Source organism: Panthera uncia, chromosome D1, assembly GCF_023721935.1.
Source record: "Panthera uncia isolate 11264 chromosome D1, Puncia_PCG_1.0, whole genome shotgun sequence".
NCBI lineage: Eukaryota > Metazoa > Chordata > Mammalia > Carnivora > Felidae > Panthera > Panthera uncia.
In genome coordinates, this window is record NC_064808.1 from 47,342,532 (window position 1) to 47,368,980 (window position 26,449).

At 36.0% G+C, this 26,449-nt stretch overlaps 1 protein-coding gene across 2 annotated transcripts; it reads left to right on the plus strand.

Moving 5' to 3' along the window:
- Positions 1-248: 248 nt before the first annotated feature.
- Positions 249-25,661, plus strand: TMEM41B (transmembrane protein 41B). Of its 2 annotated transcripts, none has more exons than XM_049650359.1 (8): positions 249-356; positions 478-603; positions 11,717-11,834; positions 14,076-14,204; positions 19,877-19,970; positions 20,524-20,628; positions 21,731-21,869; positions 23,991-25,661. In XM_049650359.1, the coding sequence occupies exons 2-8, from the start codon at positions 483-485 to the stop codon at positions 24,158-24,160; spliced, it is 876 nt and encodes a 291-aa protein (XP_049506316.1). In that variant the 5' UTR covers positions 249-356; positions 478-482; the 3' UTR covers positions 24,161-25,661. The 2 variants fall into 2 exon arrangements, with proteins under 2 accessions (XP_049506316.1, XP_049506319.1); XM_049650362.1 differs by having other exon boundaries at positions 261-356; positions 481-603.
- The last annotated feature ends 788 nt before the right edge of the window (positions 25,662-26,449 follow it).

The following is a 26,449-nucleotide window of genomic DNA, read 5'->3' on the forward strand; positions in this document are numbered from 1 at the left end:
CTGAATCACCATTCGCTGCGCAACGCCAACTAATCACTCGCGGGCACTTCCGGCGGCCGGGACAAAGGGTTTGAAGTTTCAAGGACCGCACTTCCGGATAATTAAAGCTGCGCATTAGATGCCTCTTGTCCTCGAGCTACAACCGATTCCGGGACTGCGACTGCGCATGCTCCATACAGTCGTGAGCAGGGGCGGGGCAGTGAACGGGGTGGGCCAGGGCCCTGACTTGTCTCGCGGTTACTGGGCGAGCGTGAGCGCGCGAGGCACGGGGGTGGCGCGGGGCGGAGCCTACTCCGAGTGGGCGCTGTAGGTTTCAGCAGAGCGTCGCTGTGCTCTCCGGGCTGAGGTCGTCTCAGGTGAGGTGGTCGCGCCGGAAGTGGCTGTGGCTGCGGCTGTGGCCCCTGGTGTAAGGAGCCTGAGGCGGAGGTGTTGTTAAGCGGGGGCGGCATCACTTCTCTTCCTTCACCTTCCCTGCAGCAGCCATGGCGAAAGGCAGAGTCGCCGAAAGATCGCAGACGGGGGCACTCCACACGACCCCTGTGGGGGACAGGGCAGCGGGGACGCGCGGTCTCATGACGCCAGGCAGCGGAGACTACTTGAAGGGTGAGTAGAACCGGAATCAGAGCTGGGGTTGGCCCAGAGGGGGTAGTGTGCCGGAGGGGCTTCGGAGTAGAAAGGACCCCGGTCTGTCCCAGGGATTTTCGAGGGGGCCTGCTTGGCACCCAGGGGCGCGGGAGCAGAGAGGGTTAGGGACCTGGGCTTGCTTGGGCCGCTGCCCACCTCAAGGCCAGACACTTAGGAGGTGGCTCGTAAATGCTGTTGTAGTTGAATTCAATTAAAAGAAGTGATGACACTGGCTTGTTTGAAGCTCAGGGAGGTTGTAAGCTTCATAATATTGAAGCTAGACAGAGCTGGAAGGAACTTCAAGACTCTTGCTTTATTTTCACTGATGAGGAAACTGAGGCCCAGAGTGGATATGGAACTTGCATAAAGTCACAAGATTAGTCAAGTAGTAGTTAAGAGCAAGGATTTAACTATGTCCAGGTGCCACTTCCAAGTGGCCTGCTCAACCACTTATGACTTTGGACTTGTTATCTTTAAAAACTCAGTGTCTAAACTGTACAGTGGGGATGACAAAGGTGATAGTAATAATAGCTTGCCGTGTGGATTACGCAAAAATAATGGATGTAAAGCATTTAGTGTAGTGGCTTGTGTGAAGTGGAGACTAAATAAATGTTAATTATTATCATAGCTGAGATCTCCCATCCTCAAGCTTTTTTCCATTACACCATTCTGGCATTTCTCTGAACTTTAAATATTATTTTAAGAAGAAAGCATACCTCGAAGCTAAATACTTTGATTCCATCTTGGCATAGAGATTTTCACTGCTTTTCAAGAGTTAAAATGATTAAATTCTTTAAATATTTTTTAAAAAGCCCATAAACTTGAAGGGATCGTAACAAATGGCCATTGTGGAACACCACCGGTGATGGGTAGGGAGAGGGTCTTTGAAGACTGTCTAGCAACATCATAAGTATAGACAACAATAATGTATTGCACACTTTAGTTTAAAATGTCTTTAGTCTAATTTGACTTTTTAGGCTTTATGTATTTGGGCATTTCTCCATCTTATAGACAGTAGAGCCAAATAACTTCAAAACCCCAAAAATGAATTGTTGTTTAAGTATAAATCCACTCTAAATTAAAGGAACATTGTTTTGAAGATGCTGTTATGGAGAGTGACAATAATCCAAGTGTGTCCTGAAGACTTCTTCAGGAAGTCTTTCCAGATAGATCATTTCTAAAGATTGTCATTTGGTTTGCAGTAGCAGTCAATTTTTTTTATTACTGATTTTTGTTGTTTTAACCTAAAGCTATTTGGAAAATAAAACCTTGAAACCTCCAAAATGCTTTTATAATTGTTTATCTTTTATCATTAGAATAACCCATTCAACACAATTATTTTTATGATGCTATCAAACAACTTCTGTGCACTACACATCTATAGAAGGATAGAGGGAGATGTGAAAGCATGCCTTCAGGAAGAAGTAGGGTTTGCATTGTTAGAGAGAAGGTAAGGGATTCTGGGCGGAGGAAACATTAAGCTGGAAAGTTAGTGTGAATCTTTATGTCAGTAAACTTATTAACATTAATTTGTCAGGAATGGAGGATTTCTGTTGGGTATAGTAGGAGATAAGGTTGGCCATGATCAAAGTAATGTTGGTACAGAGGGATTTAAGTGCAAAGTTAGTGTTGTGGTTTTTTTTTTTTTTAATGTTTATTTATTTATTTTGAGAGAGAGACAGCAGGGGAGGGGCAGAGAGAGAGGGAGAGAGAGAATCCCAAGCAGGCTCCTCACTGCTAGCGCAGAACCAGATGTAGGGCTCAAACTCACAAACCATGAGGGATCACGACCTGAACTGAAACCAAGAGTGGTTGCTTAACCGACCAAACCACCCAGGTGACCAAACCACCCTGGCGCCTCATTGCAAAGTTAGTTTTTTGATCCATCCTGTTAATTAGTGATTTCCAGTGTTTTCTTTTTCTTCTCTGCCTCTCAGTTTCTGTCTCTGTGTCTCTCTCTTTAATTAGTGTTAGGAATTCTTTCTCTGGGCAAAAGATTTTGTAGATCCCTTACCTGATAGGGTTTGGTTGCTTATGGTAATGGTAATGAGCTGGTGATGTGGTGTCATTAGTAACTATTTAGCAACCAATTTTCCAGATTATGAAAAGCAATTTTTGTTAATTGCAGATGGTATCTGGTTTAACATCTCAAAAAATTAAAGGTTTTGGAGAAGAGATAAAAATTTTAATAACTTTTTTTAATGTTTATTTTTGAGAGAGAGAGATAGAGAGCAAGTGGGGGAGGGGCAGAGAGAGAAGGAGAAGAGCTTGATGTGGGGCTGGCTGAGTGTTGTGAACTGTGAGGTCATGACCTGAGCCAAAATCAAGAGTCGGACGCTTAACTGACTGAGCCACCCAGGCGCCCCAAATTTTAGTTAACTCTTGATTGAGAAATTCATCTATGTAACTTTGACAAATAGTTGTCATTGTGTGTATGCTTGAACTACTTTACATTCTACATGCAGTGTTTGGTATGTTTTAGTGGATTCCTTGCCATGACTCTGATCTCTAGTCTAACATCTGAGCCTTACAGACTGAGGACCACTGTGAAGACTTGACCAAGATAATAACACTGAGAGTCTAATTCTTGCATGATGAGGAAGAGTAAGTAAGAAGCACTTATGAGGCTCTTGATCTAATCTACATGCAAGAGTGCCTGAATGAGGGTATTTTATTTTCTTCTGTGTTATTTGTTCTGGCTGATTTGTTTACTAGCAAGTCATAGAAGTTTCCCACTTCGATTCAAGAGAACTGCTAGGACTGTGTTTTTTTGTTTTTTTTTGTTTTTTTTTTTAAAGTTACATCCAGTGTCATCAGTTTCTTTCTTTTTTTTTTTTTTTTTTTTTTAACGTTTTTTATTTTTTTTTGGGACAGAGAGAGACAGAGCATGAACGGGGGAGGGGCAGAGAGAGAGAGGGAGACACAGAATCGGAAACAGGCTCCAGGCTCCGAGCCATCAGCCCAGAGCCTGACGCGGGGCTCGAACTCACGGACCGCGAGATCGTGACCTGGCTGAAGTCGGACGCTTAACCGACTGCGCCACCCAGGCGCCCCTAGGACTGTGTTTTTTAAATATATATAGATCATCATCCTTGTGAGCAGCGAGAGCCCTGTGAGATCAGTTTGATGGGTAATGATGAGTCATTTTAAAAAATGGAAGAGAAAATAGAGTGCTTCATATGTAGTAGGGCATAAGTGTTCTTTGAATTTTATTTTTCGTTTTATAGATTTTTGTGTGTACTAATCATGATATAAAGCTGTTTATTATGATTGCAGCCAAAAATGTTTGAGAAACATTGTCTCAAAGTTGATTTTACTACTTTTAGAAGACAATATTGTTCAACTTTGGATAATACACCCCTCTCAGATGCCTGTTCTAGATCCTGCCTTGTTTATTTGGTTCAGTAAATATTCTTTGAGCATCTGCTGTGAGCAAGGTACTGGCCTAGAGGAAGAAAGAAGCTCTGATTACTGATAACCGGGAGTTAAGACTAAAATTGGCAACTGGATGTCAACCAAGGTGTTAGTATAATTTGTTGAGACAGTCTCAACCAAAATATTATGTATCAGGATTTTTGTGCTTATCAATAGAAAATATAATTGAAACCCTTGCTGAAAGATGGTTGATTGATATATATATAACTAAAAAATTGATAGATTAAGTGGGATTCCCTGGCTTCAGCCTGGAACCAGTGGCCCAATGAGCCCAGTGATCAGGATCAGATTTCTTTCATATCTTTGATGTCAGCTTTACCTTAAGGTTGATTTCTTGTGAAGGTCCAGGTAAGCTAAATACGTCCTTGATAACTTTGATAATGTTTTTCCTAGCATTGCCAATAAAAAATCTAAATATTCACACTGATTAGACTGTCTCAGATCAAATGCTTGTCCCTGAACCTGTCACTGTTATCAGATTGGCTCAACCTGATTCATGTTTGACACCTAAAAAAATGGGAGTAGGAATGAGGCTAACTCAGTTTTCCCAAAGATGGATCTCTGTGATGGGTCACTCATGATTTTTCTCTATTTGTGCTCAACCATCTTCGTGAAGAAGGTGAATTTATATTACTGGTATTGGGTTAGATTAGATATAAGAAAAGGGTAAGGATTCTAATCAATGGTGTTGCTTCAGATGATATATCATGAAATCGAGGTTGGGCATGGAAGGAAGAAAAGTGAGGAGCCCAAGAGAAGGGAGAAAATGGAGGGAATAAGCTCACGAAAGAATAAAGGTGATCAAGGAATAGCATGTTGGAATTTAAAATGTCCAAGGTAGAGCAGTGTCGGGATGTGAGAACTTAGTGTGTCGCTGGAAGTGGGTGGCTAAAGTTGAATAGAAATGAACCTTAAAGACTTTTGAGCCTGGGTGGATCATCTAAATGGATGATGAATCTTTTAGGATTACGAAGAAATTTATTATAAGCTTGATCTCAGTCTTTGGTGAATGGAGGTGGGAAGCATCTGAAAGTGGTTAACTGAGTCTGAAGGTATGTGGATTGAATGGTACCACAATTGCAGGGCATAATCCTTAGAGAATGAGCTTTCGTACAAAATTGGTAGTGCCATTTTGTCTGGTACCTACAAACATGTTTTGTGTGTGTAATAGTCGATTATTTGTATTTTATAGTTATCTTAGCTGTTTACATTTATACTTGATGATACTGCTACCATTTTTTTATTTTTAAAAATTAAAAATAATTCTAAAGCCCTTGAAATAAAATTTACTTACAAAAATACTGCAGTAGATTCTTGTGACCTTGAACACTTGTTAGAGTTTCTGTAAAGAGATGGGTCTTTTGCTTCTTCATGGTAGAATCAAGTAAGTTTAGAAAACATTGAATGTTGAGAACCTGATGACCTGATGGACCTGATGACCGGTAGAGTCATTCCTAAAATCTTGCAGATTTAGGAAGATTTTGCTTTTCAAAGGTTTTTTTTGTATGTATGTTTGTATGTCTGTATTTAAGAGAGAGTGAGCACGGGAGAGAGAGGGAGAGAGAGAGAGAGAGAAAGAGAATCTAAAGCAGGCTCCATGATCAGTGTGGAACCTGACTCGGGTCTTGATCCCATGACCCTGGGATCATGACCTGAGGCGAAATTAAGAGTTGGATGCTCAACTGACTAAGCCCCCCTATGCCCCTCAAAAGATTTTGATATGAAAATAGTAATGAAAATAGGGAGCTACTATAGGGCCATTAAGGTTATGACTTTTCAGAATAGATATATGCATATTAGGAGTTAGAGAAAAGGTGATCTTAAGAGGAAGAATTGAAGATACTGGGTGCATAGAGAAGAGACAATTCTTTGAGCAAAATCTGGAAGGAAGTGTGTTGGCATTTAATGCAAAGATAAGGGGAAAGGAGCAAGAGAGGATAATTTGAGGAACAGATCTTAAGGTAGAGATTGGGAAGCTCACTGAAGTGTGGAGGGAGTGTCATTGTTTGAGAATTGATGAAGATAGAATTAAAGGCTTGAAGAGACTTGAAATAGCCCTTTTGGAGTGTGCTGTGAAAGGATTATTTGCTAGTGATAACCTTATTTGAAGATAGAAAAAATTGTGAATTTGTAGGCTAAGAGAACATAATCTTGACTTTCTCTAGTAGTCTAATAGTAATTTTCGCCTGGGAGGAGGTTGGAAAGCAGAATATGGGGATAATTCAGATTGGGAATTAGTATGATGGAAGATGTGAAGGTTAATGAATGTGTAAAGTACTGTTGTGGATAGCTCTAAATGCTAAATGACATGGTACATTATAAAAATGTATGCTATACATGTAGATGTATAATTATTATTAAAACAAGATTTTCAACTTTTATTTGTGTAGAACTCTAAATCAATTACATGCTAGTCTCTGGACTTAATAGAATTACACTCAAGAATAATTGTTGAATCATAATATCTAACAACCCCTAGTTACCAGTTAGTGTGAAAGAAAGGAGAGCTTCAGGGGCGCCTGGGTGGGTCAGTCGGTTAAGCAGCCTACTTCGGCTCAGGTCATGATCTCGTGGTCCGTGAGTTCACGTCCCGCGTCGGGGTCTGTGCTGACAGCTGAGAGCCTGGAGCCTGTTTCAGATTCTGTGTCTCCCTCTCTCTGACTCGCCCCTGTTCATGCTCTGTCTCTCCCTGTCTCAAAAATAAATAAAACGTTAAAAAAAAAATTTTTTTTTTAAAAGAAAGGAGAGCTTCAATATTGAAGGTCATTTATTTTCTATATTCTCATCAGTTTGTTTTCTGTGTTACTGTTGAACACAATGCTTGACAAAATTTGCCTAATTTTAAAGAGTGCAGAAAATAGGTATCAAGTTAAACATGGAGGTTAATTTTATTCAAATGTCTATGTGTTTCATCATCCAACTGTAAGACAACAAGTAGCAGTCAGAAATGTGTACTCTGGGAGCATTCAGGGTAGTGTTCTGTAGTCCAGTTAAATGTTGCCCGACACCTTTCTTCCCTCTGACTCCTTACTTAGGACTGGCAAATTAATAATGGGAAGAAAATATTATAGTTTAACTTTAAAGCTAGCTTGCTTAATGTCCTACTTAATTTTTTTTTAAAGATTTTATTTTTAAGTAATGTCTATACCCAATGTGGGGCTCACTCACAACCCAAGATCAAGAGTCTCTTGTTCTACCGACTGGGCCAACCAGGCACCCCTAATTGTTAATTTAAGAGAACTGTATAACCTGTTGAAATCTTATTATATTTAACTACAGTATGGATTAGAAAGCTGTAAATTCTTCTTATCTTTTAGTCTTCAACCAAGTTTCTACCTGCTCTGTGAATCTTGCCTCCATTACTCCAGCCCAGTAATCTTGCTTTCCTATATACTCAAAACCCCTTTGTGCCATTCATTCCTTGGTAATCTAGCTAATGGTGCTATCAGTTTCTTAGAAGCAGAGATTGAGGAAAACATTTTGTACATAATAGATGCTCAGCAGATCGTCCTAAGCAACTCTACATTTGACTGCATACCTTGCAGAGCAGAAGTCCTAAAGGAAAGTACCGAGAAAGAGGTGGGGGTTGGGGGGATATCAGCCATTTATTCTTACAATTCTTGTGTGCACAAATGTCTGCCATATGAAAAAAAAAAAAAAAAAACAGTGGTTTTGAAGAGTTTAAAAGATGCCAGTAATATTAAATTATTTGTATCAGTCCTTTTTGTACTCTGGACTTGATTCAAGCAGGGAAGTAAGTGAAAAGTGAAGGCTGAGCAAGTTAATTCCAGGTAGATTTAAAAGTAGCATGCCTTTAAGAAGTAGCAGGCCTTTCGAATAATTGTACAGAGTATGTGTGTGTACATACACTTTGCTTTGATGTCAGCCCATAGAAAACTATGCCATAAACCTCAATGTTTATATATTACTTTTATTTCTTTTCCTGTGGATTACCTCTTTATTTAACAAAGTAGGAAAATAAAATTTTAGCCTAGTGAGAAGTTTGTGTTTCAGTAGATTTTCTATTTAAAATCACATTTTTGGGGGCGCCTGAGTGGCTCAGTCAGTTAAGCGTCTGACTCTTGGTTTTGGCTCAGGTCATGATCTCACGGTTCATGAGTTCAAGCCCCACATCAGGCTCTGTGCTGAGCTCCCTGAGGCTCCCTCTCTCTCTGCCCCTCCTCTGCTCTCTCTGTCTCTCAAAATAAAGAAACTTTAAAAAAATAAATAAAAAATTAAAAAAAATACATTTTTGGTTGAATTGGTTTTATTGCACACTGATTTTTTTTGTCACTTTTGGCTGATTATTCTTTTCTTTTTAGAGTGAGTAAATATGATTTCTTAAATTCTCAAGATAAGCATTGAATTAGATATCATAACCAAGGCAAAGATATGGACAATTAGGCATTTGTTATCATAAGATTCTGCAGAGATCTTTTCATATTATGCCTACCTCAGATGTTTAAGGTCTCTGTTCAATTTTCTGTGCTGCAAAACATACAAATACATTAGTGGGTTAATGAACTATAGTGTTCAGTGGCAGGCATCCTGGTTTATTACTCCATTGAAGCCATCTTTTGTAGTATTTTATGATCCCATTGCTTCCTGCAGTAAATTTTAGAAATATGATATGAGTGGAGTGCCTGGGTGGCTCCATCAGTTAAGCGTCCAACTCTTGATTTCAGCTCAGGTCATGATCTCATTGTTCATGAGTTCAAACCCTACGTGGGGCTCTGTACTAAGTCTGCTTGTGATTCTGTCTGTCCCTCTCTCTGCCCCTCTGCAGCTCATGCGCTCTCTCTCTCAAAATAAATAAACTTAAAAAAAAAAAAGAATATTTAAAAAAAAGTATGATATGAGCAAGTAAATTTCTATTTGTAACTTGGTTTTTTAAGTACAGTCATTTTTTTTTTAATAGTTGAAGTAAAGTCTTTTTTTTAACTTTAGTGTTCACATACTAGAGCTTGATAAACATAATATTGTCTTTCAGAAAGTCAGCTTTAATGAACAGATAAGAACAATTTGTATCTGGTATATCAAAGCACCAAACCTAAGCAATTTGTGTTATAGCAGAAATTATGAGTTGATTATACATGGATATTAAAGGGTTTTGGGGATATACTTTATGCCATTCAGTTCCTTAAGAATTTTTTTAATAGTGCAACCTCCTTAGGGCCTCTATTTACTTACCTATAAAATAGGCAAAGTGGGCCATATTGTTTTCTCTTAAGTTTTAATGTACATGCAGATCACCTGGGTATCTTATTAAAACACAGATTCTGATTTAGTAGTTTTGGCATGTTTGCCTGAGAATGTGCATTTTTTAATGTTTATTCTGAGAAACAGAGAGAGTGAGCTAGCAGGGGAGGGGCAGAGAGAGGATCTTAAGCAGGCTCTGCTCTGTCAGCATAGAGTCCAATGCGGGGCTTGATCTCAAGAACCAGGAGATCATGACCTGAGCTGAAACTAAGAGTCGGATGCTTAACTGAGCCACCCAGGCGCCCTCTGAATCTGCATTTCTAACAAGCTCCTGGTGATACCAATTCATGTAGTTCACACAGTACACCTTGCGTGGAGCTAGGTGGTTTGTATTGCTCCATGTTTAACATAGAATTGGGCAAAATCTTACCAATTCAGTTGTAAAATATATAAAACTACAATAAAATGAGACAAGGTATAAAAATGAAGTTTGTCTTTTAGTTAAGGCTTTTTGGTTGAAAGGAGCAGAAATAAGTTTTAACTAGCACCAATAAAAAAGGAGATTCTTCCAAATATATGAGACAATCTCGGGGCTCCTGGGTGGCTCAGTTGGTTAAGTGTCCAACTTCAGCTCATGTCATGATATCGCAGTTTGTGAGTTCAAGCCTTGCATTGGCTCTGTGCTGACATCTCAGAGCCTGGAGCCTGCTTTGGATTCTGTGTCTCCCTCTCTCTCTGCCCCTGCCATGCTCACTGTCTCTCAAAAATAAACGTTTAAAACTTTTTTTTTTTTTAAAGAGGCAATCTCACTGGCATCCGTGAGCAAGAAATGAAATATAGCTAGGCTTTAAGGGAAGTGGAAAGTTAGAAGTTAACAAGTAGGTTAGCTATAGCTCCCACTTGGGCTCTCTGCGTTTTTGTTTTAACCTCCACTCTTACATTTTCTGGTACATGTCTTTGGCCTGCCTTGTCATTATCTGTGGCCTTCACTGCTTGATCTTTCAGCCTCAAGACATACCACCTCTTGACAACAGTATCTCTTTTAGTTCAAATTTTCAAGAGACAATTTGGTCAGCCAATAATGAGTTTCTACTTGAGTCAGGTGTCCAACCTTGGGCAAGTTAGCCTTCTGTTGTTTGGGAAGGTAGTGTTGGAATCAAAGGGCCAACGAGATTAGCCCCTTTGAGAGGAAGGGGAATATGAGAAAGTTTTCCCTGAGGAGGAGGGTGTTACTCAACTGTGCAGTGACACCTATCTAATACGTTTATATAAATGTTTGAGAAGAAGAATTTGCCAAATGAACGAATAGAGTACAGGCATTTGTTTTAGGATACTTCATAAAAAGTATGTATAAAAGTTACACAGGCAGTAGTTAGGGAGGGGCATAGTGGTAGATTCATTCTCAGAGAACTAAAAGTAATTCTTATGGTATACATATATTTTTTAATCCCCTGAGCATTAAAAGTATGTACATGGAATAATGGTAAATGTGCACAATAAAAATTATGCCACCACTTCTGTTTCCACAGAGAGCACTACTAAGGTATCTTGGCCTTGCCTCCCCACTATTGACTACTTCCTGATAAAAACAGCTCATTCTTGCTCATTCTTCTACTTGTTCTTTCCTGGATCTCATTCCATACTTTTATCTTTTTATTTATTTATTTATTTTTATTTTTTATTTTTATTTTTATTTTTAGAGAGAGAGCATGTGAGCGGGGGATAGGGGCAGAGGGAGAGAGAGAGAGAATCTTAAACAAGCTCCACACTCAGCAAGGAGCCTGACACTGGGCTCGATCCCATGATGCTGGGATCATGACCTGAGCCAAAATCAAGAGTCAGACGCTCAACTGACTGAGCCACTCGTGTACCCTGTACTTTTATGTTGCATATAATTTTTTAGATAACACGAAGAGTACCTTGTAAGGGAATGTGAACAAATTCTGCCATTCTTGGAGTCCCAGAGAGCCACCCAAAACATTTGAGGCTCAACTATATTCTGAAGCGTTTGGTGTAAAAAGTACTGTATTAACATTCACCAGTTGTATTAGTCAATTTCTGGGTTCTTGTGACAGTTGAAGTAATTGCCGCTTTACCTCATTTTTCCTAAGAGGGCATTCTGTCTATGTTGTCAGCTCCCAATATAAATAAATTTGAAAGTCAGTGACAGTAACTAGAGCAATGCCCTCTTTTGTCCTTTGGCTTATCAGCAAATCAATGCTGCAAATTCTGGTGTTCTGTTTTTTCATGCTTCTGAAATGGGTATTTCCCCCCGAAACAATATGCCTGGTTAATAAATGGCAAATACATTAGTAGTTAAATTTCTATGTTAAAACTGAGCAAAAGTATGAACAGTTTATTGGGGAGGAAAGTCGTTAAGGAAATTATTTGCTGACTTGGAATACTGTCTTTTAAAAATATTTATCTTAATTATAGCTTTTTTTTTTTTCCCTTTCAGAAAAAGCCTGTGCAGAAGCTGGGTCAGCAAGAATGTCACTTCTTATATTGGTGTCCATTTTCTTATCTGCAGCTTTTGTTATGTTTTTGGTATATAAAAATTTTCCTCAGCTTAGTGAGTAAGTATACAGAAAGAAACTGAAAAATGCCTAGACATTTATAGATAAAGTAGATTAAAAGTTAAACTAATTTGAAGCAACAGAACTGTCATGGTGAGTGTATATTAGCTATCATGATTTGTAGCAAGTCTCTAGTGACACTTATTTAAATACTCTTTCCCAAATATGCCTCCTGATTTTCTGTGCAGGGTTTTCCTAGCACTGCTCCTGTAATTAAAGCCTCATCTTTCTAATGGCTTTCAAATTAAAAAAATATATATAACTATATTAAGAAATAGATTTTTATGTCATGATCCTGTAGGCATGTGCCTGTCCCTTGTACCCCGCTCACTTGCATACATGTATACATACAAAATTAAAGTTTCCTGAAACAGGTGGTGGTCTCTGATATTTTCTAAATTGTTCTATTTATTTAATTTTTCATGCTAGTAGTGACCAAGCAAGCTTATTTTAAAATCCATAAAAGACACCTGTGGTTTGAAAACCATTGATGCTCTTCTTCTCTGCTTTCCCTACCTTTCCATCTATGTTTTCTCCCTTCCTTCTTGTGATCAGTTTGTCTGCTTCTATTCATTCATTTCTATCCCCACCACATCTCTCTCTCCTAGCTCTTTTTCTTTTCCCTGTTTTATGGAAATGATATGACCTGAATAGGTAGTTTTCACAGTGAAATGGACTTTATAAAAAAAATAACTTGTATTATCTTAAATACATCCAAAACTCCTTAGCCAAAACCTTGGGGTGAAATGTGTTTCAGAATTTAGAATTTTTCCATTTTTGGACAGGTAACATGGAACAAATTCTGTTATGTAGTACCTCCAACAGGATCTGGGGAAGGATCCCATTATCAAATTCATTAATATTTTTTGCAGAGGAATGGGCATGATAAAAGACTATGATATTTAAGTGTGGGTCAATTTTTGCTGACAAAAATATGAAGAACTTTTGGTTTCCAGAGTTTTTTGAATTTTAGGGAAGAGATTATGGAACTGAAACATACTTTAAGAAGGCAAAATATCCCAGGGCTGTTTAACCACAGTAATACCAACCTATGTTAATCATAGATTACATAAAAGACTTACTAAAATGTAGTTAGACTTTCAACCAGAGCCAGACTAGTGTGGTAATGGAGAACTGTGAAATATGATTTCAGGGTGTTTGGAAGTTCCCGTTTCCTCTAAATTCCTTTCAATAACAATTCCTCATGCTTGAAATTTTTGTAATTAAACTTATTTTTATTTTCATACTTTGATTTCTTATGTCAGTGTAAATGCTTTTGGGAGGCTAGCATGTTATATTGTTAGGTTACTATTAGTGTTATTGAATTTTAGATCCTTTCTGGTTTTGATCAAGGAGGAGGCAGTTAAGAGCTGACTGAAAGAGAGCAAGAATATATAGATTAAGGTTGTCTTTGCTCCCAATCTGCTCTAAGAATGATAACATCACTTGTGTACAAGTGTGCTGTTATACACTGTTATGTTCCGCTTCTTTCTTTGTGTGTGTGTGTGTGTGTGTGTGTGTGTACACACCCCTATGAAGAGTTTTTTGGTTTTTAAATTTATAAATGAGAAATCACAGTTTACCTACTATTTTTATAGAAATTAGGCAGCAGTCTGTCATTGTTCTGCAAGATTGGTTAAATTTTATCATGTAAACAAATGGGCACAATATACATTAAACACAAACGTAATTATTTGAGCCTTTTATAAGTAAGAAATTCAGTTCCAAATAAGGCACCAAATATAAAGTAAGATTAATAGAAAAGGAAAAATGTGTAAGTTTTTATCTGAACTTTGAGTTGAAATATTCCAGAAGATATGTGAACTGTAAATTCATCAAAAATTTTACTTAATTTTAGTTGTAATTAATTATTGATTTTAGCTTCTCATGAGGATTACCCAAAATGATGTTAAATATGTTTTGAATATGCTAACATCAGTAGTTCACTTTTTAACTCAAAATTTATACCAGTGTTGGAGCAAATGCTTTTAATCTAATTTAGTTTGGGTCATTCTGAACTTTCATACATAGATAACATGTCTCAAGAAATTATATTAAATCATTAAAAACAAATAGTTATAGACTTTTGAACTTAAAACTTATGAATTTATGGTTAATATAATACAGATCAAAGCGCCAAATCATTTTGGATAAAACTTCATGTTTTGAACTTGATTTTGATATTAATTATCTTGGCAAATTTCTGCTTTAAAATTTTTCACTTTAATTTTATTTCTTTAGAGAAGAAAGAGTGAATATGAAGGTTCCCAGAGATATGGATGATGCCAAGGCTCTAGGAAAAGTTTTATCCAAATATAAGGACACCTTTTATGTACAAGTACTTGTAGCTTATTTTGCTACATATATTTTGTATCCTTTTAACTGAAAAAACTGTTAATCTAGTTTTGTTCAAGAAAGAGGTCTTAAAGGGTCTGTTTAGTTATGCATAACTATTTTTTTCTTTTAAAAGTTATTAATTTCATGTAACATTAAATAAAATATTGAAAAATTAAATGGAAAAATTATCACTTTAAACTATCTCCTCAACTCAGTTATTATTTTTGAATATTTACTACCAGTTTTTTTGTATTCTGCTTATTTCACTTATCATAAACATTTTCCTCTCCTCTGCATTATTCAAGATAATTATCTATTTAATTTATGATTGTATTAGTTAATTGATTATTTTAATTTAGTTTATTTGTTTTGAATAGTCACCACAGCATAATTTTTAAAAATACTCCCTTAGGTTTGAAGATATACTTTGTAATTAATTTTTTGCTTTTATACATGTTGTGTTATAAATCTTTCTGTTTGTGATTTTTTTCTTCCATTTAATGGTTTCTTTGTAAAAAGATCTTAAGTGGAAAATTAGTCATTCAAAGGATATAAATTTTTAAAATAACTCTTGGTATATATTTCTTTATTTTATAGAAATATATGTTGTATTAATTAGTCAGGAAAATAGCTTTATTCTTCCTGCGTATTTTCAAACTGCTTATGCTACTGGTGATTAGTCTTCCAGTTACAGGCTTTAACTTCAATCTGATTTTTGTATCTTTTATTTTAATCCAACCTATTTTCAAATCTTCTCATTTAATGAAACACATTATCTCGATTCTGTAAAGGTAATCATTCTCCTTTTGAAACCAACATTTATTTTTAAAAGTTAAACTAGTTACTTTATTAATTCTCTCAAACTCTTTATATTCTTGCTTCCTGTTTTATTTCCTGAATTTCTTTTGGCTTATGGGACTTCGCAATTAAAACTTTTTCTTGTAAAATTCATTAGCATTTTCTTTTCTTGGATTTATAGTAGACTAGATATTATGTATTTAACATATATATATGTTTTTCTATACTTGCCTCCTTATATAAATGTTGTCAGTATATTCTTAAATACCCTGAAGCAGTTATTCCTAGCATAAACAGTTTGTTATTAAGTATGTTAACAAAAACTTTTGCTGATAATACAAACATTCCTTTATCTACCTGGTGAGAATACATTTTTATTTAGGCACTTTGTCATCTTATTTATTATGAGAAAAATCCAAATTTGGGAAAAATTTAGAGAATAATTATTATGCATCTGTCTTTCAGCAGGTTATTTGGCAGCTATTTGTAAAGTGATTTAATAATACATAAACTGTTTTAAGAAATCCATAACTGCTCCCCTTTCCTACTAATTCCATTTTAGAACCTATCTGGGAAAACCATAGTGTTAGTGTTAGACTTAAAGGTTATTTTGCCTCTATACACTTTAACCATAAATTAAAATATTTTCCTCAAGTAAGATAAAAACTTGATTCCTTTTTTTAAATTTGGCATTTATAAGGTTTTTGTGAACAAGGCATACAGTTTTTGTTTACTTTGGAAAGTCATCTTTTTTTTTTTTTTTTTTTTATTAACCCTACTTTGCCTCTCAGCTTTGGGAGGGATAACATGTCTGAGGGATAAAGGAGATACCCACTCATAAGGTCAGTCAACCAGTTAGCATAAATGGATCTTCACAATCTCTGGGGTTATAAATGTTATAGCCTAGTTGTCTTAATATCCATATGCAAATTAGTAGAAAAGGATAAAGTGTCCTATAGAAAGTGAATTGAAAGTATAAGAAGGGCTTTATTATTACAAAATACAGGGGCACCTGGGTGGCTCAGTCGGTTAAGCGGCCGACTTCGGCTCGGGTCATGATCTCGCAGTCCGTGAGTTCGAGCTCCGCGTCAGGCTCTGTGCTGACAGCTCAGAGCCTGGAGCCTGTTTCAGATTCTGTGTCTCCCTCTCTCTGACCCTCCCCCATTCATGCTTTGTCTCTCTCTGTCTCAAAAATAAATAAACGTTAAAAAAATTTTTGAAAAAAAATATATATTTGGTTTGAAGTTTTAAATTTTATCAATTTTTTAATTTTTTTTAATGTTTATTTATTTTTGAGAGAGAGAAAGACAGTATGAGCAGGGGAGGTGCAGAGAGAGAGACAGGGAGACAGAATCCGAAGCAGGCTCCAGGCTCTATGCTGACAGCTCAGAGCCAGACTTGAACTCAAGGACCGCGAGATCATGACCTGAGCCAAAGTCAGACGCTTTACCGACTGAGCCACCCCAGGAGCCCCTAAGTTTTACATTTTAAATATTGGTTAATAGTAAAAATACATATATTGGTTAATATTGTCAATTCAGGAGGTTTTATTGCATATTGTTATTGTTGCCTTGATATGTAAGTGATTGTAATGATTTTACATCTCATTTTAGATTTTTATAACATAACTTGTTAAGTTCATGTTGTCTTATAATTTTCTATTTTCACTTTTGAATCTTAAGCTCTTTATTAAAAAGATACTTTTTAAAATTCAGTGAACAAAAAAGAGAAAAGACTTTATCTTAGGGCATATAACTGATACAGTGTTAATTAATAGAAAGAAATATAATTGAACAACATGTAATTTTTAAATTTTCTAGTTGACATTAGAAAAAGTAAAAAAACACTTGAAATCAATTTAAGTAATACATTTTACTTGAACCAATATGTCAAAATATCATTTTAACACGCAATCAGCATAAAAATTGAGGTATTTTTACATTCTTTTTTCACACTAAGTCTTTGAAATTTGTGTGTTTTGCACTCATAGCACTTGAGTTCAGACTACGTACATTTCAGTGTCTCCATAGTTACATATGGCTAGTGGCCACCGTCTTCAGCAGTGTAGTATTAGTACCTTCACTGGTATTATGTAATGTCAAACTTGAATATAAATGGCTTTTTACATTATAATTATTTTATTCATAATCAGTTTTTTAATTTACTAATTATATTCTAAGTACAAATCTAGTGTTTTGAGCATGCAAAGGTAGAACAACTATTTCCATCTGGGGCACTAGGGAATTACGGGTAGAGATGGCACAGTCTCATTCTGAGCAGATCTAGAGCAGAGCTTACAAGCACAGGGTGTGGTTAACAAGTGATCAGTCATCCAGTTTAGTTGGACTATAGGGTATGAAAAGGGGAGGATAGAGACACAAGTGTAGGGAGATAGGACAGACACTGCACTCAGACTGTAGAGGACTTTGAGTACCAGGCTGAGGAATTTAGAATATTCAGTGGTATTGGGTAGTCACTGAAGACTTTTGAGCTATGGATGACATTAAATGTGTCACCATCATCTCTTTTTTTATTTCCCTAAGGCTAAAATCTTAGGGTAATTTAAAAATTTCTTTTATTATGGAAAATTTTAAACCTACACTAAAGTAGAGAAAATCGTACAGTGGACTCCTGTGTACCCATCATCTAGCTTCAGTAGTTATCCATATTATACCAGTTTTGTTCTTGGTGGTTACCTTTCTTTGGCTTTGTATTTTGGGCTGTTTAGAGAAAAAAGGGAATAGGTAGAGGACTCTGTTTAGGGTTGGGAAAGGAAGATAACATTTACTTTGATTTAGGACATGCAGAATTTTAAATATTCAAATAGAAGTATCTGTACCCAAATGTCAGTAGGGAACTGGTTGCATAAGCCATGGCAAGTCTAAACACTGGAGTGTACTTAAAAATGAGAAATGTCGGGGCGCCTGGGTGGCGCAGTCGGTTAAGCCTCCGACTTCAGCCAGGTCACGATCTCGCGGTCCGTGAGTTCGAGCCCCGCGTCAGGCTCTGGGCTGATGGCTCGGAGCCTGGAGCCTGTTTCCGATTCTGTGTCTCCCTCTCTCTCTGCCCCTCCCCCGTTCATGCTCTGTCTCTCTCTGTCCCAAAAATAAATAAAAAAACGTTGAAAAAAAAAATTAAAAAAAAAATGAGAAATGTCTTGGGGCGCCTGTGTGGCTCAGTCGGTTAAGCAGCCGACTTCGGCTCAGGTCATGATCTCGCGGTCCGTGAGTTCGAGCCCCGCGTTGGGCTCTGTGCTGACAGCTCAGAGCCTGGAGCCTGTTTCAGATTCTGTGTCTCCCTCGCTCTGACCCTCCCTCGTTCATGCTCTGTCTCTCTCTGTCTCAAAAATAAATAAACGTTAAAAAAATAAAATAAAATAAAATAAAATTAAAAAAAAAATGAGAAATGTCTATGTGGTTAAGGCATTCTTACCTCCAGGATATAATGTTAAATGAAAAGAGCAAGGTGCAGAATAGTAAGTCAGTATGCAATGTTTTATCTAAGCAGGGGAGGATGATATGAGTACACACATACACAAGGAGATAATTTATCTGTTTTTGAAAAGAAAAATTATTTTTTTTAATGTTTATTCATTTTTGAGAGGGCACAAGCAGGGGAGGGGCAAAAAGAGAGAGAATCTGAAGGAAGCTCCAGGCTTAAAGCTGTCAGTGCAGAGCCAGTCGTGGGGCTCAAACTCACAAGCCTGATCATGACCTGAGCTGAAGTTGGATGCCTAACCGACTAAGCCACCCAGGCGTCCCAAGAAAGGGTATTTTTAAAAGCCAATACAATGTTTACCTGTGGGGGGAGAGATGACAGAGGGATGGAAGTCATTCTCTAGATGTACTTTATTGCGTAGATTTGACTTTAGAACCAAGTAAATATTTTACATAATTATAAAATGAGTTAAATCAGGGTGAAAAAATAAACAGGAAAAAATCATTACTTTTGGCCATGAGACGGGTGGATAAGTCAGGTTGCAAGGAGACAGGGAGAGAATCTCCTCTGAGGAAGTGAAGGTGAGGCACACTAGCTGGATAGAATACGTTGGTCAAGGAAAGCCTAGGTTTTCTTGAATTCATAGGCATCAGAGTGGGTTTATACAGCAGGGATCCTGTGGAAGAGCAAGAAACTGAAGATGAAAGAAGCCAGAAAAAAGAAAGGAGATTGAGATGAAAACATGAATAGAGTAGGAGAATGGGTGAAGATACAAATTTTAAAAGAAGCATAGATGTTGAAGGAATTCACTCTGACTTGTAAGTAAATCATGTTAGGGGTTTTTAAAAGGGGGTAGGGGGATTCCAGACTAAAACTGGGAGCAAACAGGAAGTAGTAAAAAGCATAATTCTTAAAAGTAAGGTTTGTGATCTTTATTCTGTAACCTCTATCCTTTTTTTTAATGAGTAGTGCATTGAGGTAAATGTTTATAAGTTAAATTAGAAACAAGTAATTATCATACCCTAGATTTCCACAGAAACCATGTTTCTTGAACACATTTAGGAGTAAATGCAGTGCATTAGAGAAGCATATAAGATTACTGAAGACCTTTGTTCTCTCTCTTTCTCTCTCTCTTTTTTTTTCCCCTCCCTTTTGTTTCTTTTGCCAAAGTGCCCAGTTCTTTATCTGGAACACATTGGATATTTGTCTTGGTTTTTCTTTCAGTAACACACTCTTAATAGCATTGTATTTATAATAATGCTAGAAAATGGTCAATTTAGAGTTAAAGGCATCATAACTGATGGTTTTTTAAACTTTTAGATACAATTTTGCTTTCTTAAGACTGAGATACAGACACAATCTTATTAACATGATAACTTCTGTATTGATACTTGTTTTCTGAAATGTTTGATTTGTCTTTTAAAAATTCCATTGTATTATGTTTTAATCCTTAACTTAGAAGTTAACAGCTTGCAAACATTTGCTATTCCAGGCTCTATATTTCTCAGTATACTCTCAGGGTTTCTTTATCCCTTTCCGCTAGCCTTATTTCTTGTTTGTTTGGTAAGTATATAAAATGAATTTGGGAGACTAGAAAAAAAGTAGCTTTTGATAGAATGATGAGGGAGAAGGATGGCATCTGGTCCCACTAGTTTGTGTAAACATAAACTCATTAGTTTTAAGAGGTGATTAATGTTTAAGTAATATCTTTTAACTCCCCCCATAAGCAGATGTTATAGTTTGCTTTTTTCTTAGAACAGGGGCATCACAGACTTAAGTCCAGAGCTGGAGGTGGTATTTTCAAGCATAGCAGTTGAAAAAAAATTCGCTTTTAAATTTTATTCTTAGGCTAGCTAGATGCTATTATTAACTATTTGGATGTAATCACTAAGTTTAATCATAAGTGCCAGTTTGTTATAGTTATTCTCAGTTATAATTTGGTCTGAGAAGGGACTGGATCAGATGGGTTCTTGTTCTGTGCACGAGAGATGTCATGTAGAGTACCCTCCCTTAACCCCCCAAAATATATACTATTTGAGCTTTGCTTTAAGTGACTATATCCATGTGACTAAGATGGAAAAGTACACAATGCTTATGGCTTTTTGTTATTTCCTAGTGTTCTGGACTCGGTGCCTCATTCTGCTATATGCTCTCCTATTTAGTTGGGAGGCCAGTTGTATACAAATACCTAACAGAGAAAGCAGTAAAATGGTCACAACAGGTAAACATGTATTTTTTTTTAAGTTATTTAGTGTCATTCTGTGCCTAATTGGGAGGTCAGTGTATAGTCCCTACATAAATTAACCCAGACTCAGGGCTTTAATAAAAATGATTTTTGACCAAAGTAAATTATAGTAGTAGTAGGCAAATAATGAATGTTAATCATTTCAAATATGCAGTTTCTGTACTGTAACAGTAATTGTAATTCTTCATTCCTAGTAAGGTCAGTCAGAGCAGAGAAGTCATCATTCTGGTGAAGACATTCATATATTTGGACACCTCACCTGTTTTGTGTTGATGCAGTCCACTGTCAGTGGGTCACTGAAAAACTTTTATCAACCAACTCCTTGAATGTATTTCATCAGTAGAAATGACTGTTCTCTTTAGTCAGGATTTCTACAAAGACATGCAATGACAAATATAGGCACCACTACACGGAAAGGTTTAATATGATGTTGCTAAGAAAATCTTATTTTTAGAAAGAATTGGAAGAAACAACCTGTTAAATCTCAAAGGAATTCCGGAAATCATTCTGCCTTACCCTTTTGTTTTACAAACTAGGAAATGAGAAATTAAGCATTTTGCTGCAAATCACAATCATTATTTGTAAAGCAAGATCTAGAAGTATAAACTGCTTTTATTTAATTGACTAAATATCTCCCTATACTTGTTCAATCTCACTTATCTAATGAATGAATCACTTACGTAATATATATCATAACACAAAAATAAAGATTAAATTAGAGGCTAGGTTTACTGATGTGCTATACTAGCCTTTTACATTATAGGAAGTTAAAAATTAATCACATGATATGTATCTTATGTATAGTTATAAATTTAATTTTGCTCTTTCAGGTGTAAAGGGTCATTGTTGAGCCATCTAATAGTGCAACATTAAGCTATATGTACAATTAAAAAAACCTCATCTCATGTTACTTAGCTTTGGTAATGAGATCATTGTCATTTTCAGGTTCCTATGTTGATCATTTCTGCTGGATAGATTCTGAACTATCAGGGAATGAGAATTTGAAATAAGTATATTAAGGAACTTTTTTTCGTTATTGGCCTTATCTTGATCCTAACTGGTTTCTTTCTTATGACAGGTTGAGCGTCATAGAGAACATCTCATTAACTACATTATATTTTTGAGAATAACACCATTTCTGCCGAATTGGTTTATTAATATCACATCCCCTGTGATAAATGTGCCATTGAAAGTTTTTTTTATTGGCACTTTTCTAGGTAAGGCCTCTGGTTCACGCTGTGTTAGAACTCGTGTACATACCTAACAGTGTCCAGCTGGGCTAGATTTCATGTTCTTTGCACATATTTCAGCACAGAGCCTGGCATACATAAATAGCTATCCTGAAATGTTTGCTGGATTGTGTTGACTTAAGTGTTCCTTCTTTTAAATTTTTTTTTAATGTTTATTTATTTTTGAGAGAGAGAGAGACAGAGACAGAGCATGAGTGGGGGAGGAGCAGAGAGAGAGGGAGACACAGGATCCGAAGCAAGCTCCAGACTCTGAGCTGTCTGCACAGAGCCCAGTGTGGGAACTGCGAGATCATGTCCTGAGCCGAAGTCGGACACTTAACTGACTGAGCCAGCCAGCCGCCCCTGTGTTACTTCTTTTAAAGAAGACTACTTTATTGGATATTTTTTTAATCCTAATAAAAGTGCCCGTTTTGAATAATTTGTTCCCTTGTCTTCTCATCACATTTTGAAATACTGAACTTTAATTTTCAATAGAGTTGATTCTATTTTCTTTTTATTGACATTAGTATTATGGGCATTACGAAAAATATGGGGGAAACAAGGATTCTTGCTTTCAAGGAGCTGGCACTTAATTCTGAAATTGACTAGTGAACATAAAGATGCATTTATGTATTTTGTGAATTCTGATGGTTCTTTAGTAAGAGTATTCTGCTTTTCTTTCAAATTTAATTTGAGTTGTTTAGATACCAACGAAGTGAACAGACCTCTTGTATTAAGTATTGGTTAAAGTTTAAGTTAATACTTACAGATCTTGAAAAGAATAATCAAAATCAGTTTTTTGTTGCTGCTTTTAAAGAATTCATTGAGAAACTTAAAAATCTTAGGGATATTTTGGATTTTGTAAAATAATGTTACAGAATCAGAAGAGAGAATTTTGTCCCCATCTCTTTAATTTTACAGATGGAATACCCGCAGATTTAGTTAACTTCAACTTTGGCTAAAGTGACTTTTCCAATTTGTTCTGGTTTTTAATAAAATGTAGTTGTTCCATCCATGCTGTGGTATAAACTGTTCTTACTCATATTTTGAGTATCTTTCCATATCTGAGTATCTCCTACCACTTCATTTTTATTTTAAGTATATTCTGTCAAGGATGAATGACAGTTTACTCAATCTTATTGTTGAACATTTAGATTGTTTCCAGATTTTTTGTTGTTTATAATGCTTTGATGAACATCCTTGAGCCTAGGTCTTTGCTCAGGTACATTAGTAGTATTTCCTAAAGTGCAAATTGCTGGATCAAAGCACATTCTTTTTTTAAAAGCTGTTAAGAAATGTTCTAAATTATTTTTTAGAAAATTTTCTTGGGGCGCCTGGGTGGCTCAGTTGGTTAAGCGGCCAGCTTCAGCTCAGGTCATGATCTCCCGGTCTGTGAGTTCGAGCCCCGGGTCGGGCTCTGTGCTGACAGCTCAGAGCCTGGAGCCTGTTTCGGATTCTGTGTCTCCCTCTCTCTGACCCTCCCCTGTTCATGCTCTGTCTCTCTCTGTCTCAAAAATAAAATAAACGTTAAAAAAAAAAAATTTAAAAAAAAGAAAATTTTCTTGAATTTTTAAATTCCTTATCCTCCAGAGGTAAGTTGAAAGATTGAATTCTTTATATGGAAATAAACTCGAGGGGCCTTATTTATTTTTAATGTTTATTTATTTTTGAGAGAGAGATAGAACACAAGCTGGGGAGGAGCAGAGAGAGAGGGAGACACAGAATCAGAAGCAGGCTCCAGGCTCTGAGCTGTCAGCACACAGAGCCTGACACAGGGCTTGAAACCACAGTCTGAGATCATGACATGAGCCAAAGTCAGATGCTTAACAGACTCAGCCACCCAGGCACCCCGTGGGGCTTTAAATTAAATAACAATGTACTAAAACAGAGATTACTATATTCTTGTAAGAAATTTTATACACACAGAAAATTTTAATTTTTTAAAATTTAAACATGGGTTTATTTGAATCAGTTTAAAATAGTACATTACAAAGTGTTAGAATAATGTCAGTGCTGTTTTGAGTTCTGAATAATTTTGTGAATATAAAATATATTATATTATAAAATTTTATTTTTTAAAAATGGTTATGTTTTTCTTTTTTCTTTTAGGTGTTGCACCTCCCTCTTTTGTAGCGATTAAGGCAGGAACAACACTGTACCAGCTTACAACAGCAGGGGAAGCTGTTTCCTGGAACTCAGTATTTGTTCTAATGATTTTGGCTCTTCTTTCTATTCTGCCAGCCATCTTCCAAAAAAAACTAAAGCAGAAATTTGAGTGAGAAATCATCTGGGTTTCAGTTTTCCTATCATCATCATCATCATCATCATCATCTCAGAATTGGCAGGCTTAGGTGTTAAAATCACCTCTTCAGTAATTGAAATGAGTTTGTAGAATAAAATTTCCTGTCACACAGTTAAAATAATTCATGTAAGAGGTAAGGGAGAGAAGAAAGTAAAAGTGGAAATTGATATATTATGAAAAGTACTGTCAGTAGTTATGATAGACATGTTCTAAATTACTACTCCAACGGTAGCTGTAGATAATCAGTAGCTGTGTAGTGGGAAATTCTTGATCCAACTGACTCAATTTAATAGTTTCATGAACTGGCTATCATATTTATTCTTGACTTGATAATTTAATATTTTCCTCTCTTTTCCCTTAGTAATAACTGAAATAGGGAAAGCAAATACAAAATACAAAAGGAAAGATTCTAGGTTTGTAAAAATAGTATTGCAGTTCTTGCTAATGTTAGCCTTCTTCAAGAGCATAAACTTGAAAACTAAAGCTCAAAAAGGAGATTTACGTTTTCTTCCTTTTTTAACTTTGAGGTAATGGATTTGTTTAGAAGGTACATCAGGTGGACTACTGAATTTGGAAAGGATATCAAGCTGTATCTGTTGTGTAAATTTTATTTTTGTTTATTCCTGTTCTAGATTATCATGGGTTAGTCTGAAATTTAAAATTCTGGCCAGTCTATTTCCATCTTTTTCTAGCTTTCACAGTATTTCTACTGTGCATATAAAAATGGCAATTACATGATAATTGTATTATATTGGTGTTAATGATTTATATTCAGATAATATTTTGTTACACAGTTCCCCTTTGCTATCTCAAAAGGGGATCAAAAACAAACATTCAAAGTATGCAGTTTTTAGATGATAGATTAATTATATTACTTTATATTTTGAAACGGAAGCAGTGGCAGCGCAACACTTAAGTGGTTAAATATAGTTTATTTGTTTCAATAACTGTAAAATTTACCTCATTTATTTATTGGTCTGGTCATTAAAGTATGTATTATGTAATTATCCTTTTTATGCATGATATAAGAATGCCTTGTTTTGGGGTTTTTTGATAGCTTTTTTGTTTGGGGCTGCTTTTGATTAATGCAGTTACCCAATTTAGTGTGTTTACTTTTTATAACTCCAAGTAAAATTAAATCCTTACATGGTAACTACTCTATTTAAATGGTCCTGGAAAAGCTTAAACAGCTTTCTGCTGCTTGCTTAATGGTAATACCCTTGATTTCCTGATTCTAGGACATAGCTGATATCTAAGGTACTTTGTCAGTTTTACCTTCACCCAAGACTGTCATGTTGAAAAGTACTTTAGCTGTGGGAGAAATCCTTGTATGTTTTTATTGTGAGAGGAATGGTCATCCTCAAAGCCTGTTTCTACTACATAATGTGGACTGATTATTTTTTCTATCACAGTATTAACAAATGGATTTATTGTAAATACAAAGAAAATATATTAATTAATATACTATTCTTACGTCACCTGGCCTTTTGTGTGAAATTATTTGTATTCATTTCTAGCAAGGTTTTTCTTCCTTCCTTATTGGCCAGAGATTGAGTTATAAAGCTTTTGTTATTTTTACAAATGAACTTAAAAACAGAAGTCTTTTTGGACAAAGTTCACTAAATATTACTGTATAAAATGTAATTGAGTACATTTTTATCAGACTTTAAAAATAAAAGTAAGAGCTTGGACTCAGGAGAAGCCTATTTACTCCAGTGTGTATATATTATGTTTATTCTCAGAGTATTATCCCTATCCTTATCATTGATTCTATCCCTTCGCGGATTATTTTTTTCTGAGTTTCTTAGAAAACTGAGCTGCCACTTGGGTGGGGTATATATTCTTCTCCCAAGAGAATAGCCAGTCTTTTTTAGATTCATCGTAATTGGCTGCACCCTAAATGTAGTCAGTGGTCTATATTCATGGATATGTAGACTTGGTCTGATGCCAGATTCAAGCTTCAGCCACATCTTGAAGACAATTACATAATAATAACCACCAGAGAGCAAGTATGTGTACACTGGGAGAGGCAAATAGGCTAACTAGGTAGCTGACCCACTGAGACTGCTAAATAATTAGTTAATGGCCTTTCTCTGGAGTTCTATTTGAATATAATATTTCCAAGATACTTAATAAATGCAAATTAAAATGTAATAAGAATAAGAATAAATTGTACTGAAAAATTTAAATGTAGTACTTGGGATTTATTTCATGGAAGTATTTATGTTAAAACAAACTTGCATTGAATAAAAAGTAACATTCTCCT

Excerpts from the sequence above, each read along its gene's own strand:
- TMEM41B (XM_049650359.1), top strand. The coding sequence starts at position 483 with ATGGCGAAAGGCAGAGTCGCCGAAAGATCGCAGACGGGGGCACTCCAC. Across the intron at positions 19,971-20,523 it reads CCTTATTTCTTGTTTGTTTG|TGTTCTGGACTCGGTGCCTC; the intron begins GTAAGTATATAA and ends GTTATTTCCTAG. Across the intron at positions 20,629-21,730 it reads CAGTAAAATGGTCACAACAG|GTTGAGCGTCATAGAGAACA; the intron begins GTAAACATGTAT and ends TTCTTATGACAG.